Source organism: Pristis pectinata, chromosome 4, assembly GCF_009764475.1.
Source record: "Pristis pectinata isolate sPriPec2 chromosome 4, sPriPec2.1.pri, whole genome shotgun sequence".
Lineage (NCBI taxonomy): Eukaryota > Metazoa > Chordata > Chondrichthyes > Rhinopristiformes > Pristidae > Pristis > Pristis pectinata.
The window spans coordinates 42,943,207-42,959,182 of NC_067408.1; the positions used below are offsets into that span (position 1 = coordinate 42,943,207).

Genomic DNA, 15,976 nt, shown 5'->3' on the forward strand with positions numbered 1-15,976 from the left:
GCCCATCAAGCCACTTTTACCAGAGTACATGTGAATTATGTTATTTTGGACCTTGTGCCTGTTGATCCATTTCCTTAAGGAACATCAGGATCCTCTCCTATCCAAAAATGTGAGGAATGTTGTTAATAACTGTTGCCCCAATTCAGCATCTTAGCAGGTATTGCTCCTGCTAAGTGTTAACTGCCTTCCCATGTTGAGAGGGTATCTGATCATATAGGTTTTAATTAAATTGGTCATTGTTGTTGGCAGCACTAATCCAAGAAGTTTCTGGTGATGTTTTTGTTGTGTTTGAAAAACATTAGCAATTTACTGTAGCATTTTTACCCACTTGGAGGAACTCTCCATATGTTTCTAGTTAGTATTATTAGATGCACTAATGTCACTGAGAAATCCAGTATAACAGATACAGTACTGTGATATTTGGGTGGGATATTAGCATTTTATCTGGTTCAGAACAATAAATTGAAAGTATTAACATCTAGATTTGAAAATTTTTCTTCTGTGAGATGTGTTTGGGTTGTTTGAAATAACTTCCAAGTTGCAGTAAATGCACAGGGCAGAAGGACCCAAAATAAAATTAGTGGACCAAAATTAAATGCAAGTGGAAGGATTCTTTTTTCCTTTTACCTTTTACCTTTCTTTCTCCTTGCTTGGTCTGTTCTTTGCCTTGATCCTTCTTGACACCCCCCCCCCCCCCCCGCCCCCCTGCAATCCACTCATCCTCTTGCCAGCTTCCTGCTATCCCCTTAATCTGCTCCATTCTTCCCCTATCTTCATTTCTTAATCTTTTTACCTTCACCTTTTCCTTCCCTTTCCTATCCTCCTCTCCCATCCTCTTCACTCTCTGTCCTTCAGAATTTGGTGGATAGAAGTTGGTCATTTCCTGAATTAGAGTAATTTATTGAACCTAATTCCCTTTCTCTGTTCCCAAAAAGTCCTCTATATGGGTTTAACCCTTAAATTAGGAAGCTTTTAGCATCCACCCAGTTCTTTTTGATAAAGTCTGATTACACATGACTGAAGATGGAAGTAATTGAATGCATCAAGAAATCTTGGGGTCTCTGAATTGCTGCTGCCATAAAAAGTCCTGTTGTAGACTGATAGTCCAGCTGAACATCCTGTGTTCACTTGGTTATGTGGGCTCATATAAAATATTGGTCTCCCTCATTAGTGTAATTTTAGGTTTGTAAGTAATTGAAAGATTAAATGTTAAAACGCTAAATTTTTGTTGCACACATTGAAATTGACACCCTTTAATAGAAACCTAATCAAAGAGAACTGAAAACTGCTACCTTGGAATTTCTTCCCTTTATTTGGTTGTCACTGCAGCTTTGTTTTCTTTTAACCTTCCATTACTATTTAAATGGTACTTTCTTCTTGAATGACTTGAGAGGTTGGAAGAGGCCTTGTATCAATCCAATAACTTTATGTCAGAATTCAGTGCACTCATTATCATAAACTGACAATCATTTATCAAGAAATCCAATCAACAAGATGTTAGAAACTAATTTAATAAGAGAAAAGTTGTCTAAGTGAAACTTGACATACTGTATTTGTCATGCTGGCAGATAGTAAACGTGGAAATTATATTGGAAAGTACTGATTTGAAATGTTTTCTGTTGTTTAGTGCCCATGATAATGATGTCAAAGAAGCCAACAAAACCAAAGGACAACAGTCAGCTCTACAGCAGCAAACAGCAGTACAACAGCAGCATCAACACCAATCCTCACCACAGCTCCTGTTCCAGCAGGCTCCATACCAACATCTCACCCAGAACTCCTCATCCCAGCTGGTACAGTTCCATTCACCTTTGCAACCTCAGGCTTCAATACAGGCCCATAGAAGCCATGTGCAGGGCCGCCGGGCCACCATTGTCTCAGGAAGTGCTGGCAGCAACTATACTCTACAGTCGTACCCAAGTTTGCAGGCCAGTTTACAGCCCACAGTAAGAGCATTGCCTGTTCAGGGACCCATTGCTATGCAGGTTGCTATAACCACAGAGCCCAGACACTGCATCACTGTGGCTTATGGTAGTAATTTTTTAAGTGGACATCACACATACACAACTGGCTGCTTTGACAGATGACAGTAATTGCCCACAAGTTATTTTTCAACATCCTTCCGAACTGTTAAGTGCCATCTACTTCTTGGCCTTGGATGCCATCTCTCAGAAGAGATGCAATTTGTTACATGGATTGAACTTTTTATTTTGGATATGCAAAAGAGTGCATTAACAGTGTAGCTTGTTTAAATTCCCTGTGATGGAAGTATGCTCATTATTTTAGACTCAAAGAATGCCCCAATTTGGTATTCTGAATGAACATTTTTGAGACAAAGTAGTCCAATGGGATGTCAGGAAGCCATATAAAATATTTTGATAGATTTGAAGTAAAGATCTTTTTTTTTGTAAAGAGCATTTTTAAGCTGCTGCCTTAACTCACATAAAGGGCTGTTATTACTGTGACATTTTTATATTGTTTACATGAAAGCTATTTAGGGGGCATGCTTTTTTTTTACTTGAAGACAATGCTATTGCCCCCACTTGTTTTAATTTATCACTGGCTGCCTGTGATGTTCTGGTGTATAACCCAGGGAGTATTGAGACATTTCCAAGTGCAATATGGTTTATATCTTAGCTGTACCTACACTTTATACTGTTTACAGCACTGTACCTTGTTTCATTTGCATAACAGGCAAAGCAGTGATGTAGATATCCACCTCTTGTATTAAGAATACTACTAATCACAGTAACAATCATAACCATACCAGACAATGATTTACTCTCACATTTGTGAATTTGCAGGGAAATGTGGGTGGATGTGGATGATCTGAGAGCTGCTTTCACTGAGATATATTGCTGCTCTTCAGCAAGGATAGCCTACTGAAAATTGGAAGTTTAAAAGTGGAGCTATTTAGGGGATAGATTAATAAAACATTAAACACTTTTTTTCAATTCGTCACCGTCTGTTTAGTAAAGGGATCAAGAGAAGTCTGCTGGTTTGTTGAAGGTGCATCCAGGGAGCTGACATGACCAAACTAGGAAAAGCTGCATGTACAAATGCAAGGGTGAACTCAATAATTCAGATCTCAAGATCCTACAGAAGGGAAAAAATTATTAAATACCTCTTTGCGGTCTTGTTCACAAGCATAAATGCATGACAATTACCTCAGGGTAACTGGTTTGCATTCAAGTTCCATTGTATTGAAGATGACAATGATGGTGCTAGAGTATAGCATACCTTCACAATTTACATTTTGTATTTTTTATGTTGATGTAAAAGAATCCAGAGGCTTTAACTGCTATTTTTAAAATGCCTATTTTTGAGAACTTTGCTTGATTGTCTTAAATAGACTTTATTGTAAACTAACAAATGAAATTCATTTAAGCAGTAAAGTTCTAAATCTTGCATTAATGATATGTAAATTAGAACTCAGATCTAACAACTAGCCATTACCTTCATAAATATTTTTTGTTTTAGTAACTATGCAGCAGTTTTCATTTTCGGTGCCCTCTTATTTAATTCTCGTAAGGAGAACAGTAGTATATATATAAAAGTCTGGCAGTGTAGTATTCTTTGTTAATTTTTTAAGTACTCCTATATAAGTCAGTATTACTATCTGATTGAAGAAGCAAGCTATTACTTGGCTCTGTCCTGCACAATTTCACCCCAACCCTCCAACGGTTGAGGTTGGTCTTGAAAAAAAGCTTCAGGACCCTAAGTTAATGAGGTAGAAATTAGTCCAAACTCCCATTTCAGTTACTTATCCTGAAGTTCACTGCAGGATTGTGCATATGTGGTCAGAATGAGGCTGGGCAGTGATGGTCTCTGTGACTGAATTTCTCACTAACAGTCCACATTCACCCATGAAGAATGACCAAAATAGCAGAGGGTTTACATCTCCAAGAAAGGAAGGGGAAGGGAGTTTTAAAACTAAATCTTTTCCTAATTTGTTTGATGGAAACCCTAGCCATGATTCTGAATTTGTTGCTGAATATCTGTCGTTTTCTTCGTCACCACGCAAAAGTAGGGAGACTTGTTTAAAATCTTCATTTGTTTTTTAATGCAGTGAAAATTTTAGGTTCCTTCAACACGTGAATAGTGCAATGATCTTCTAGTTTTGGTTAAATATCTAAGTCATTGTTTTTTCCCCTTCGTGTACATCATGGCCTAGTCCAGTGAACTGGTCGCTTCCATGTATGTTTTGCTGGGGATTGTGTGGAATGGAATACAAGCAAACACATACCAAATAATTTAGTGGCATGAAGTTTAATTTAGAACCACAGTAGTTTCTGGAAATGCTTCAATGCTAGTAAGTCCCACTCCAAGAAAGTCACTCCAGCATGGAATACAAATGCTACTGTTACAAATGATGAAACAACTTTACATTTACCCATGACAGGTTATCACACACAATTATTTTGGATCAATCATCAAAAGTGAGCAGCTGTTGATTGATTTGCCATCAGCACGGAGCTGTTACATGTGTTGGAGCAGCCAGAGGGCAAGCTCTGATTTCTGTTCCATTCCTTAGCTGACAGCACAATTAGAGACAGCTGGAATTCATTCAGCGTGCTGTCATGACATCACTGCACTTGCCATCAAATGTGTGCTGAGTAAGCAGCTTGTACTTTTTTAGTATAGAGATAGTTTTAGTATGTCCAGAAATTCAACTTTTGATAAATTATTTATTTTTTTAAAGAGCTTGTTAAATATAACACCGGGATGAACTCCCATGCAGAACCTTTTTTTTAAAACCTCTGATCAATTTCTGACCTCAATCTGCCCAAAGTTCTTGGTTTGTGTGGTGTTCTTTTATAGCTAAAATATTATTTTTAAACTAAACTAAACAATCTCATCATAAAACACATACATTGAGGGATGACTCACCCAGCAGTTTTCACATGTAATGGTGTTTAAAGTGCCTTCTGCATTTAAGTATTGACATTTTTTTTAACACTTAATAAATATAAATTGTGCAGCATACTATCAAAGGTATAATAAATGCCTATTTTAGGCTTACAACCTTTTGCTAATTGGAATTAGCATCTTATGTTGAGATGTAAATCAATTTAACTGTATAAAATATTGTATGACGGGGAGTGTGAATAAAGCCATATTGTATGGCATGCCAATTAGGAGGTTGGAAGTCTTCCACATAAGATTTACTAGATTGGTTGACTTAATGTGATACTGTCTTCTTTCAAATGCAGACTTTGTTTGAGACATTGAGACGACCAGGCACTCGAATGGGGATGTATTATGTATGTGGTGTTATACACACATCCTATTCAATAGACACTACAACCAGTAACTTGTTTACTGAATAGAAGTAGGGTAATACACATTGTATTAGACAAGATGGTATAATGTAAAATGCATTCTAGTGGATTCATGAAGGAATTGCAAAGCTTTGAAAATCCTACGATACTGTTAAACTATAAGAAACCAAGTGAAATAACTAGTGACCAAAAATGTTGTAGTTCCATTCTGTTATACAAAGCTCATTTTATTCCTTACTGTTTTAAAGGGATGTCTTTAATTTGGTGATGTTTGCCAAATATCCATGTATTTTCAAGAACCATAATGCAAGAGTCAGTTACCTGCTGAGTGATACACTAATATTTGCTAGTATTTAAATAAATCTTAGATCTGGCTAACTGAAGTTTAAAGACATGACTGATGTGAAATCCTGTGTACTTTGCTGAAAATAAATGCCAGTCTATTTATTCCTGTTCTCATTATTTAATCTCAAATCCATGTCTCTGTGGTCACTTTACTGTATATTCAGTTTCCTGGATAGATTCAGCTTTGGTGCTTTGGCATTATTGGTTTCCTTTGTTGATCTATTACATTCCACTATAAAGTTGAAATAGGCTTAAATTTAGTGTGTGTGGACTGATCTAGGCTTTTTGTTGGAAGGGTGGAAGAACTCGTATTACAATATAAATGGGGAAAAAAGGATATTGTCAATAGTCTCAGTTTAATCAGTCTATCCTTGTCAAAAAATGATAGTTTGTTCAGAGATGCAATTCTTTGAAGAGTGATGTACCCTTCTGTACCTCTGTGAGCATGCTAAATGGCTGCTAGCAATAGTACATGTGGAATCAGTGCAACTGCATCTAATCTTGTTCTTGCCAAGGTCGTATCTGTGCACAGTTTATCAGAGATCACTAGATATAACTAGGAATTCTGACTTATTATTTTCACTCTCCTAAAGTCAAGGATCATTGAGGCTAATTATAGAGCCCTTTGCTGTGTGATTTAATTGAGCACAAAGTAGAAACTGAAACATAGTTCTCTGTCTCTTTCACTTGGACCATCTGGTTTGTTTTGCCTCTATTTTCCATTGATGGAATACTGCACCCCAGCATGGGCCTGGTTACCACACGAAACTGGTTGACATGCAGCCCAACAAAATCATGAGGCTTGCGTTTGCCATCCACTCCTCTTGTTTGGCTACCCCTGCTATTAAATATGTACTAGCTGAGATCAAATGCAAGGTGTATCAGCAAACTGATAGCCAGAGTGCACAACAACCCAATTCTGTCACTTCAACATTTTTCTCTTCCTACTAGCCTGTCTCATTATCCCATCTGGCTGTCCTTGCCTTAACCAGACACCACCTAACATTCCTGACTAGCAGACCTAAAGCTCAAATACTTCCTCATTGACCTTAGAAAGTATCTATCTGACTTTGATCTGTCACAATATAAATGAGTGCTCTTAAATTATTTCTGAATAGGCATCAGCAATGAGAACCAATGAGTTGAAATGGGTTTACAAGGATAATCCTTTGTGGAAATGTAGAACGGTTCAGACAATGTCTCGTCTCAACATTTGCCCAATGTTCAAATATGAGTGCAGGCTGGCAGAACCAGACACAATGCTTATGTGTTGGCTTTGCTGAGTCCACTGCATATATTAATATAAAATAGTACAGTGCTGCATTCCACAGTGTCTACTTGTCAAAGTACGGTCACAAGTTATTTATGAAATTGTTTAATTGGCAATTGTTTCATTCTAATCTGCTATCCTTCAGTAAGTGAACTTTATGCCACTGTATACTATTCTGGTGTTCCATTTGTTCCTTCACTTGTGTAACTATTTGAAAACCTGCAACAGTGCTTCCTTCCTGCTTCACATTAGCTCTTGTTGGACAATAATAGAAACCACAGCTGGTAATGTTACAATATCCTTGTATTGAATCATTGTGTAATGTGAATGAGATGGAATGTCTTTAATTCTTTTATTCTCTAATTTCTATAGTGCTTGACACAAAATTACTTCCTGCAAGTCTCTGCTGATTAACTAAATTACTTCTGCTTCTTGTACCAAGTACAAACTGAACCAGCATAGTGAGACAAGAATGCAACAGATAAATGGCCAAAATATTGGCAGAACTTGGGAGTAAGTAGTTAAAGTTATTTGTGGAACCTGCTTCCCAAAATGCTATGAAAAAGAAAATAAGATATTAATGAAAATGCAATTTTATTGACACACTTGAGAACTTAAGTGCAAAGATAAATGTGGGTTAGACATCTTGCATTAACTACACCAAAATAAATGTTTATAATATTTTCTAGGGGTGTTGTTTGATGCACATATTTCCTAATCATCTCAATAATCAGGATAGAAATTAACATAATACATTTATTTCATTGCCTGTGAATTCTGGTTTAGAAAAAAGTCTAATTCAGAATTTCATTGTTTTCCAATATGAATATGATGCTTATAATTTCAACTTCAGATGCTAGCAATTGGGTGTTATAAAAATTCAAATGGAAGCTATTTGGCTGTGCCGGAGAACTTTCCAGCCATACAATTAAAATCAGAATTTAGCAGTTTATACTTTAGGCTAATGTATTCGAAATGTCACCTCATTAAGTTAATGACTTGAGGACTGAGACTAAACTGATCTGTCAGTATATTTAATTAAGGATATTTTGATGGGATTATGGATGATCATTTTAACTTTCTGTGCAATATCAATCATGTGCTTGCTGTCCTGACACTTACCATTCTGAGCCTCTCAACATAAAATGAAAACAGACAATTATGGAAAAATTCAGCACAATCAGATTCAGTCCCAATGAAAAGTTTCCAATCAATAGCTTTTCAAATGATTGCGTTGCTGAGAGAAAGCAACAAATATAGATACCGGAGACTCGAGACCGCAAATCCTGGAATCAGGAGTGAAAAATGAGCTGCTGGAGGAACTCAGTGGATCAGGCAGCATCTGTGGAGAGAAGTGGACAGCTGACATTTTGGGTTGAGATCCTTCATCTGGACTTGAAAGAGTAGAGAGGAATTGGCCAGTATAAAGAGCTGGGGTGGGGCAAGACTGGCAAGTAATAGGTGAATCTGGGTAAGGAGGGCTTGACTGGCAGATGGAGTCAGGTGGGGGAGGGAAGGGTGGAGATAGTGACAGAGGTTGGGTGGGAAGTGGAGAAATAAGTGCTGCAGATTATGGGAATCTGATAAGGAAAGTGAAAGCTAGAACCAAACAAAGGAGGGATGGTGGACAGATGGGAGGAGTGTGTGGGTGATAGGCAGGGGGAATTAAATTGGGTGATGGGGGCTGGATGGGTAGTTTTGGAAATAAAAGGTGTGTGTGGGAGGATCTGGGTAGATCAGAAGGAGAGAGAAAGGACAGAGGGATTACCTGAAACTGGAGAATTCAGTGTTCGTGCCTTGAGTTACAGACCCAATATGAAGTGCTGTTCTTCAAGCTTGCGTTTGGCTTTACCCTGGATGAGACCAAGAACAGACAGGTCAGTGTGGGAGTGGGAAGGGGAATTTAATTGTAGCCAAGAGCTCCGGATGGCCATTATAGTCAGGGTGCAGGTGCTTGGTGAAGCAGTTGTCTAGTCTGCGCAAGGTCTCACAGATGTAGAGGAGGCCATTTCGAGAGCACCGAATGCAATAGACGAGGTTGGAGGGGCTGCATGAGAATCTGTGCTTCATCTGGAAGGGCTGTTTAGGTCCGTGGATGGAGCTGAGGGAGGAAGTGTAGGGACAGGTATTACACAACCTACAGTAGCAGGGGAAAATATGACATATGTCATATGAAAATATGACATCGTTGCAATCACTGAGTCGTGGCTTCATGATGGATGTGATTGGGAACTGAATGTCAAGGGGTATACAGTATATAGGAAGGATAGGAGGGTAGGCAGAGGGGGAGGTGTGGCCATGATGGTTAGTAGCGATATAAAATCAATAGAAAGGAAGGACATTGGGTCAGAGGAGGTGGAATCCTTATGGGTGGAGCTGAGAAATAGCAAGGGTAAAAGAACAATAATAGCAGTCATATATAGGCCCCCGAACAGCAGTCAGGAAGTGGACCATAAGTTGCAGATTGAGATAGAAAAAGCATGTCAGAGTGACAATGTGAAGATAATTATGGGGGATTTTAACATGAAGGTGGACTGGGAAATGCAGCAAGGCGGTAGTACTCAGGAGAGTGAGTTTGTGGAATGTCTAAGGGATGTTTTTCTGGAGCAACTTATTGAGGAGCCCACCAGGGGATCGGCTGTTTTGGATTGGGTGCTGTGTAGTGAACCCGAGGTGATTAGGGAACTAAAGGTAAAGGAACCACTGGGAACAAGTGATCACAATATGATTGAGTTTAGTTTCAAGTTTGAGAAGGAGAAGCTGATAACTGGTGTATCGATATTTCAGTGGAATAAGGGAAATTACAAAGGTATGAGAGATGAGTTGGCCCAAATTGATTGGAGGAGTAAGTTAGCTGGAGGGACGGCAGAGGAAAAATGGAAGAAATTTCTACAGGAAATAAGGACAATGCAGGACAGATATATTCCAAGAAAAAAGAAGGTTTTGAATGGAAAAAAGGCACAGATGTGGATAACGAGGGAGGTGAAGGATAAAATAAAAGCAAAAGGGGCGGCGTACAAAGTAGCAAAAATTAGTGGGAAAACAGAAGATTGGAACGATTTTAAAAATCTGCAGAGAGAAACTAAGAAGGTCATTAGGAAAGCAAAGATGAGTTACGAAAGGAAGCTGGCGGACAACATTCGGAAGGATTCTAAGAGTTTTTTTAAATACATAAGGAATAAAAGAGAGACACGGGTTGACATAGGACCAATTGATAACGGTGCAGGAGGTATTATAATGGATGATAGTGAGATGGCAAGGGAATTGAATGAATATTTTGCATCGGTCTTCACCGTGGAGGACATAAGCAATGTGCCCATTAGTCAGGAGTCTCACGAATTGGAGCTGAGTTCAATTGAGATTAATAGGGAGAAGGTGCTTGGAAAACTAAAGGGGCTTAAGGCTGATAAGTCTCCCGGACCGGATGAGGTGCATCCCCGGGTTCTGAAGGAGGTGGCTGTGGAGATAGCGGAGGCGTTGGCGATTATTTTTCAGGAATCGATAGATTCTGGCATGGTTCCGGAGGACTGGAGGGTAGCGAATGTAGTTCCGTTATATAAGAAAGGTGGGAGGCAGCACAAAGGCAATTACAGACCTATTAGTCTGACGTCAGTGGTGGGAAAATTATTGGAGTCTATCCTCAAGGAGGAGGTTACCGAATACCTAGAGGCGCAAGGCAAGATAGGACCTAGTCAACATGGTTTTGTGAAGGGGAGGTCCTGTCTGACCAACCTATTGGAGTTTTTTGAAGAAATCACAGGTAGGGTGGATAAGGGAGAGGCGGTAGATGTTGTGTATTTAGACTTTCAAAAGGCCTTTGATAAGGTGCCTCACAAGAGACTGATTAATAAGATGAGAGGTCATGGAATTATGGGCAGGGTAGCAAAATGGGTGGAGAATTGGCTGGTTGGCAGGAAGCAAAGGGTGGAAATAAAAGGATCTCGTTCTGGTTGGTTACCGGTTACTAGTGGTGTGCCGCAAGGGTCGGTGTTGGGGCCTCTCCTTTTTACCTTGTACATCAATGATTTGGATGATGGAATAAATGGTTGTGTGGCTAAGTTTGCGGATGACACCAAGATAAGTGGAGGAGTAGGGAGCATAGAGGAAATAGAAAGAATGCAGAGGGACCTAGACAGTTTAGGAGAATGGGCAAGAAAATGGCAGATGAGATTCAATGTTGAGAAATGTGCAGTTGTACACTTTGGAAGTAGAAATAAGCGGGTAGATTATTATCTAGAAGGAGAGAAGATTGATAGTGCGGTAGTACAAAGGGACTTGGGGGTACTTATACAAGATACCTTAAAGTTAACCACCAGGTTGGATCGGTGGTTAAGAAAGCGAATGCTATGTTGGCATTCATCTCGAGAGGTATAGTGTATAAAAGTAAGGAAGTGTTGATGAGGCTCTACGGGGCGCTAGTGAGGCCTCATTTGGAATACTGTGCGCAGTTTTGGGCCCCGCATCTTAGGAAGGATGTGCTGACGTTGGAGAGGGTTCAGAGGAGATTTACGAGAATGATTCCAGGAATGAAAGGGCTTAAGTACGATGAGCGTTTGTCGGCTCTTGGACTGTACTCGCTGGAGTACAGAAGGATGAGAGGGGACCTCGTAGCGACATTTAAAATGTTGACAGGTAAGGATAGAGTAGATGTGGCTAGGCTGTTTCCCTTGGTGGGCGTGTCCAGGACCAGAGGGCACAATCTTAGAATTAGAGGGTACAGTTTCAAGACAGAGATGAGGAGAAGTTTCTTTACCCAGAGGGTGGTGAAATTGTGGAACTCCTTGCCACGCACAGCAGTGGAGGCCAGATCAGTGGGGGTGTTCAAGGAGGAGATAGACAGATATCTAAATAGTCAGGGTATCAAGGGATATGGGGATAAGGCTGGCAAATGGGATTAGAATAGTTTTTTTTTCTCTCTCTTTTTTTCCCACCCCATTTCTTTTTCCCTTTTCCTTGGAGCAGACTCGATGGGCCGAATGGCCTGCTTCTGCTCCCTTATCTTGTGATCTTGTGATCTTGTGAAAATGCCCAAGGAGGGGAAGAGATGAGCAAACTGGGGAGTCACAGAGAACACTTAATGGAGAGAGTTAGTAATCAAGTAAAGGGATATTAGATGATTATTTTTAGCTGAAGTGTGTTTAAAAATTGTGATAGTCATTTGAGAATAGCATTTTAATTATACTGTTGTAGTTGAACGTGGCATGTTGCTGAAAGGAAAACTCAGAGACGTGGAGGCTGAACTGGAGCACACTTTACTGAGACAAGCAAAGCGCGCGTGCACAGAAGTACCCGAGAGCCTCTCTGGCGGATGTGACGTAAGGTTCTTGCCGGAAGGCCTGCCCCGCAGTTAGTCTACGATGCACTCCTGCGCAGCTGCCAATGGCGGTTCGAGTTCTGTGAGTATGGGCCACTACACCACCCTCCCCCAGAAACATCCAACGGGGGCATGGGACTCCCAGTCTGTGTGTCCCTCTTGGGTGGCCTGCCCCGCTGGTGTGGTGAGGGTACCTTCACTGGCTGCTCAATGTCCAAATGCGCCGGTTTGAGGCGGTCCACTGTGCAAGTCTCCTCGCGGCCACCCACCTCCATGACACACTTAGATCCGTTGCTCCAGATCACCTTGAAGGGTCCTCCATACGGCCTCTGTAGAGGTGACTTGTGCATGCCCCCGCGAATGAAAACGTACTCACAGTCCCGGAGGTCCTTAGGGATAAAGGACGGTGTAGTGCTGTGTCTGGAGGTCGGAACCAGTGCCAGGGTCCCCACCTTGTCCCGCAGCCTCGTCAGCACTTGCGCCAGCGTCCCTGCTGGACCTTGGTCCTCTGGCACGAACTCGCCCAGGACCGTCAGGGGAGTGCCGTAGACCAACTCTGCCGAGGAGGTGCCCAGGTCCTCCTTGGGGGCCGTGCAGATGCCTAGTAAAACCCAGGGGAGCTCATCTGTCCAGTCAGGCCCTCTGAGGTGTGCAATCAGGGCTGACTTGAGGTGCCTGTGGAACCGCTCGACCAAACCGTTGGACTGTGGGTGGTACGCCGTGGTATGGTGTAACCGGGTGCGCAGGAGCTGTGCCAGTGCTGTCCACAAACCTGATGTGAACTGTGCCCCTCTGTCAGAGGTGATGTCCACTGGGAGTCCGAACCTGGCGATCCAGTTTGCGATGAGCGTCCTGGCGCAGGATTCGGTGGACGTGTCCGCTAGAGGCAGAGCCTCTGGCCATCTGGTGAACCTGTCGACCATGATAAAGATATACCTGGTGCCCCAGGAGATCGGCAGGGGGCCAACGATGTCCACATGGATGTGCTGAAACCTCCCAAGCATCGGCTGGAACTGCTGGAGGGGGGCCTTCACATGCCGCTGCACTTTGGCGGTCTGGCAGTGTACACAGGACCTGGCCCAGTGTCCGACCTGCTTGCGCAAACTGTGCCAAACAAATTTGTCCTCTACCAATTCGATACACACCCGGATAGACGGGTGGGCCAGGCCATGTAGCGTGTCGAACACCCATCGCCTCCATGCTGCTGGTACCACAGGCCAAGGTCTGCCAGTAGACGTGTCGCACAGGAGCCAAACCGCTGTCAGGCCGACGGGGACGTCCTCCAACTGGAGTCCCAAAACGGCGGTGTGGTAGGCTGGCATCTCGGTGTCCGCCTGTTGCGCCTGCGCCAGCGCCATGTAGTTGATCCCTGGGGCTGAGGTGGTCACTGAGTGGATGTGGGGGCGGGACAGCGTGTCAGCGACCACGTTGTTCTTCCCTGCAATGTGGCAGACATCTGTAGTGAACTCTGAAATAGAGAGGTGCCTCTGCTGCCAAACCGACCATGGGTCCGATACCTTTGCAAGGGCGAAGGGCTTGTGGTCTGTATACACGGTGAAATCCCTTCCTTCGAGGAAATACTGGAAGTGCCGGATGGCTAGGTAGAGCACTAGCAACTCCCTGTTGAAAGCACTGTACTTAACCTCCGGTGGTCGCAGGTGTTGGCTGAAAAAGGCGAGCGGTCGCCACTGGCCCTTGACGAGCTGTTCCAGGACTCCGCCGACCACCATGTCGGAAGCGTCGACTGTGAGCTCCGTGGGTTCATTGACTCTCGGGTGAACTAGGAGGGCCGCCTTCACCAATGCCTCTTTGGCCCGCTGAAAAGCCTCCATGGACTCTGTGTCCCATACCACCTCTGGCCTTGCCAGCCATCAGACTGAACAATGGTCTGATGATGCGCACCGCCGCCGGCATGAACTGATGGTAGAAATTTACCATCCCCACAAACTCTTGCAGGCCCTTGACTGTGCTGGGTTTGGGAAACTGGCGGATGGCCTGGACCTTGTCCGGTAGAAGGGCGGCTCCGTGTGGCCCAAGAAGTCTATCTCCATCAGCCCGAACTGGTACTTTGCTGGGTCGATTGCCAGTCCGTGGTCGCTCAGGCGCTGGTAGAGTTGGTGCAAATGTGCCACGTGCTCTTTGCGTGACTTGCCACCAGGATATCGTCTAGGTAGATGAAGACGAAATCCAGGGCTTGCCCCACCGAGTCCATAGGCCTCTGGAAAGTCTGGGCGGTGTTCTTGAGGCCAAAAGGCATCCTTAGGAATTCGAACAACCCGAAGGGGGTGATGAGGGCTGTCTTGGGCATATCGTCGGGGTGCATGGGGATCTGATGGTACACCCGGATCGATTTTTGAAAAGATGGTCGCCCCATGGAGGTTCACCGTGAAATCCTGGATGTAGGGCACCGGGTATTGGTCGGCGGCTGTGGCGTCATTGAGTCTCCTGTAGTCCCCGCATGGCCTCCAACCTCCTGAGGACCTGGGCGCCATGTGCAGCAGAGATGCCCAAGGGCTGTCCGAACGGCGGATACTCCCCATCTCCTCCATCTTCCGGAACTCCTCCTTGGCGAGGTGGAGCTTGTCGGGTGGGAGCCTACGGGCACGGGCGTGCAGCGGTGGTCCTTGTGTGGGGATGTGGTGCTGCACGCCGTGCTTGGGACCAGTAGTGGAGAACTGTGGGGTGATGACAGAGGGGAAATCCGCCAGCACCCTGGTGAACTCGTCACCCGAGAGTGTGATGGAGTCTAGGTGGAGGGCTGGGAACTAGGTTTCTCCGAGCTGGAAGGTCTGGAACGTCTCGGCGTGGACCAATCGCCTGCCTTTCACATCAACCAGAAGACGGTTGGCCAGTAGGAAATCTGCCCCTAGTAACGGCCATGGCACCGCTGCTACCATGAAGGTCCAGGTAAAACAGCTGGGCTCGAAACGCAGCGGGATGGCATGCGAGCCGTACATCCGGATGGTGGTGCCGTTCGCAGCGGTGAGGTTGGGGCCTGGGGCCACGTTATAGGTGTCCATGTTCGAGGGGGGGAAGGATGCTGATTTCGTCCCCGGTATCCACCAGGAAACTTCGCCCGGAGTGTCAGTCCCAAAGGAACAGGAGGCTATCGCGATGGCCAGCCGTTGAAGCCACTAGCGATAGCCGGCCCTGGCGTTTCCCGGAAAAGCACATGGTGGACGGCAGTGGCGCGCATTTGACCCCCATCTCTGGTAAAAGCACCATTGATCCGAACCCTCATCCTTGTCCCCCGTGGGTCTTAGTGGCTTCGGTTGTGGGGTCTTGGGCTTAGGCTGTGCGGTCGTGGTTAGGCATATGGAAGCTGCTCCCTACTACTTACTCTGCCACAAAATGTCCGCCCTGGCCGCAAGTCTGCGCGGGTCACTGAAATCTTCACCTGCGAGGAGGAGGCGAATGTCCTCTGGCAGTTGCTTGAGGAACAACTGCTCGAATAAAAGGCAGGGCTTATGGCCATCCATGAGCGCCAGCATGTTGTCCATCAGCTCAGATGGCTTGCGGTCGCCCAGGCCGTCCATGTGCAGAAGCTGCGCTGCTCGTTCGCGGCGGGAGAGTCCGAAAGTGTGGATGAGGAGCGCCTTGATCTTAGCGTACCTGTCCTCCGTTGTTGGATGGTGCAGGAAGTTGATGATCCGGCCTGCTGTGTCCTGGTAGAGCGTGCTGACCACGTAGTAGTACCGCGTGGCGTCAGCTGTAATGCCTCTGATACTGAACTGGGCCTCAGCCTGCTCGAACCAAACGTGGGGC

General features: G+C 44.2%; 1 protein-coding gene across 3 annotated transcripts in view; it reads left to right on the forward strand.

The window, feature by feature from the left end:
* The window catches only part of ccnjl (cyclin J-like), a 441,915-nt gene that overhangs the window by 52,431 nt on the left and 373,508 nt on the right, over window positions 1-15,976 (forward strand). The window contains exons 5-6 of one of the 3 annotated variants that reach the window (XM_052013721.1): window positions 1,628-1,946; window positions 5,214-5,715. In XM_052013721.1, the coding sequence (XP_051869681.1) occupies window positions 1,628-1,946; window positions 5,214-5,330 (436 nt within the window). In that variant the 3' untranslated portion in view covers window positions 5,331-5,715. Of the gene's footprint in view, window positions 1-1,627; window positions 5,729-15,976 lie in introns of those variants that run through there. The other 2 variants (XM_052013720.1, XM_052013719.1) reach the window with 2 other exon arrangements.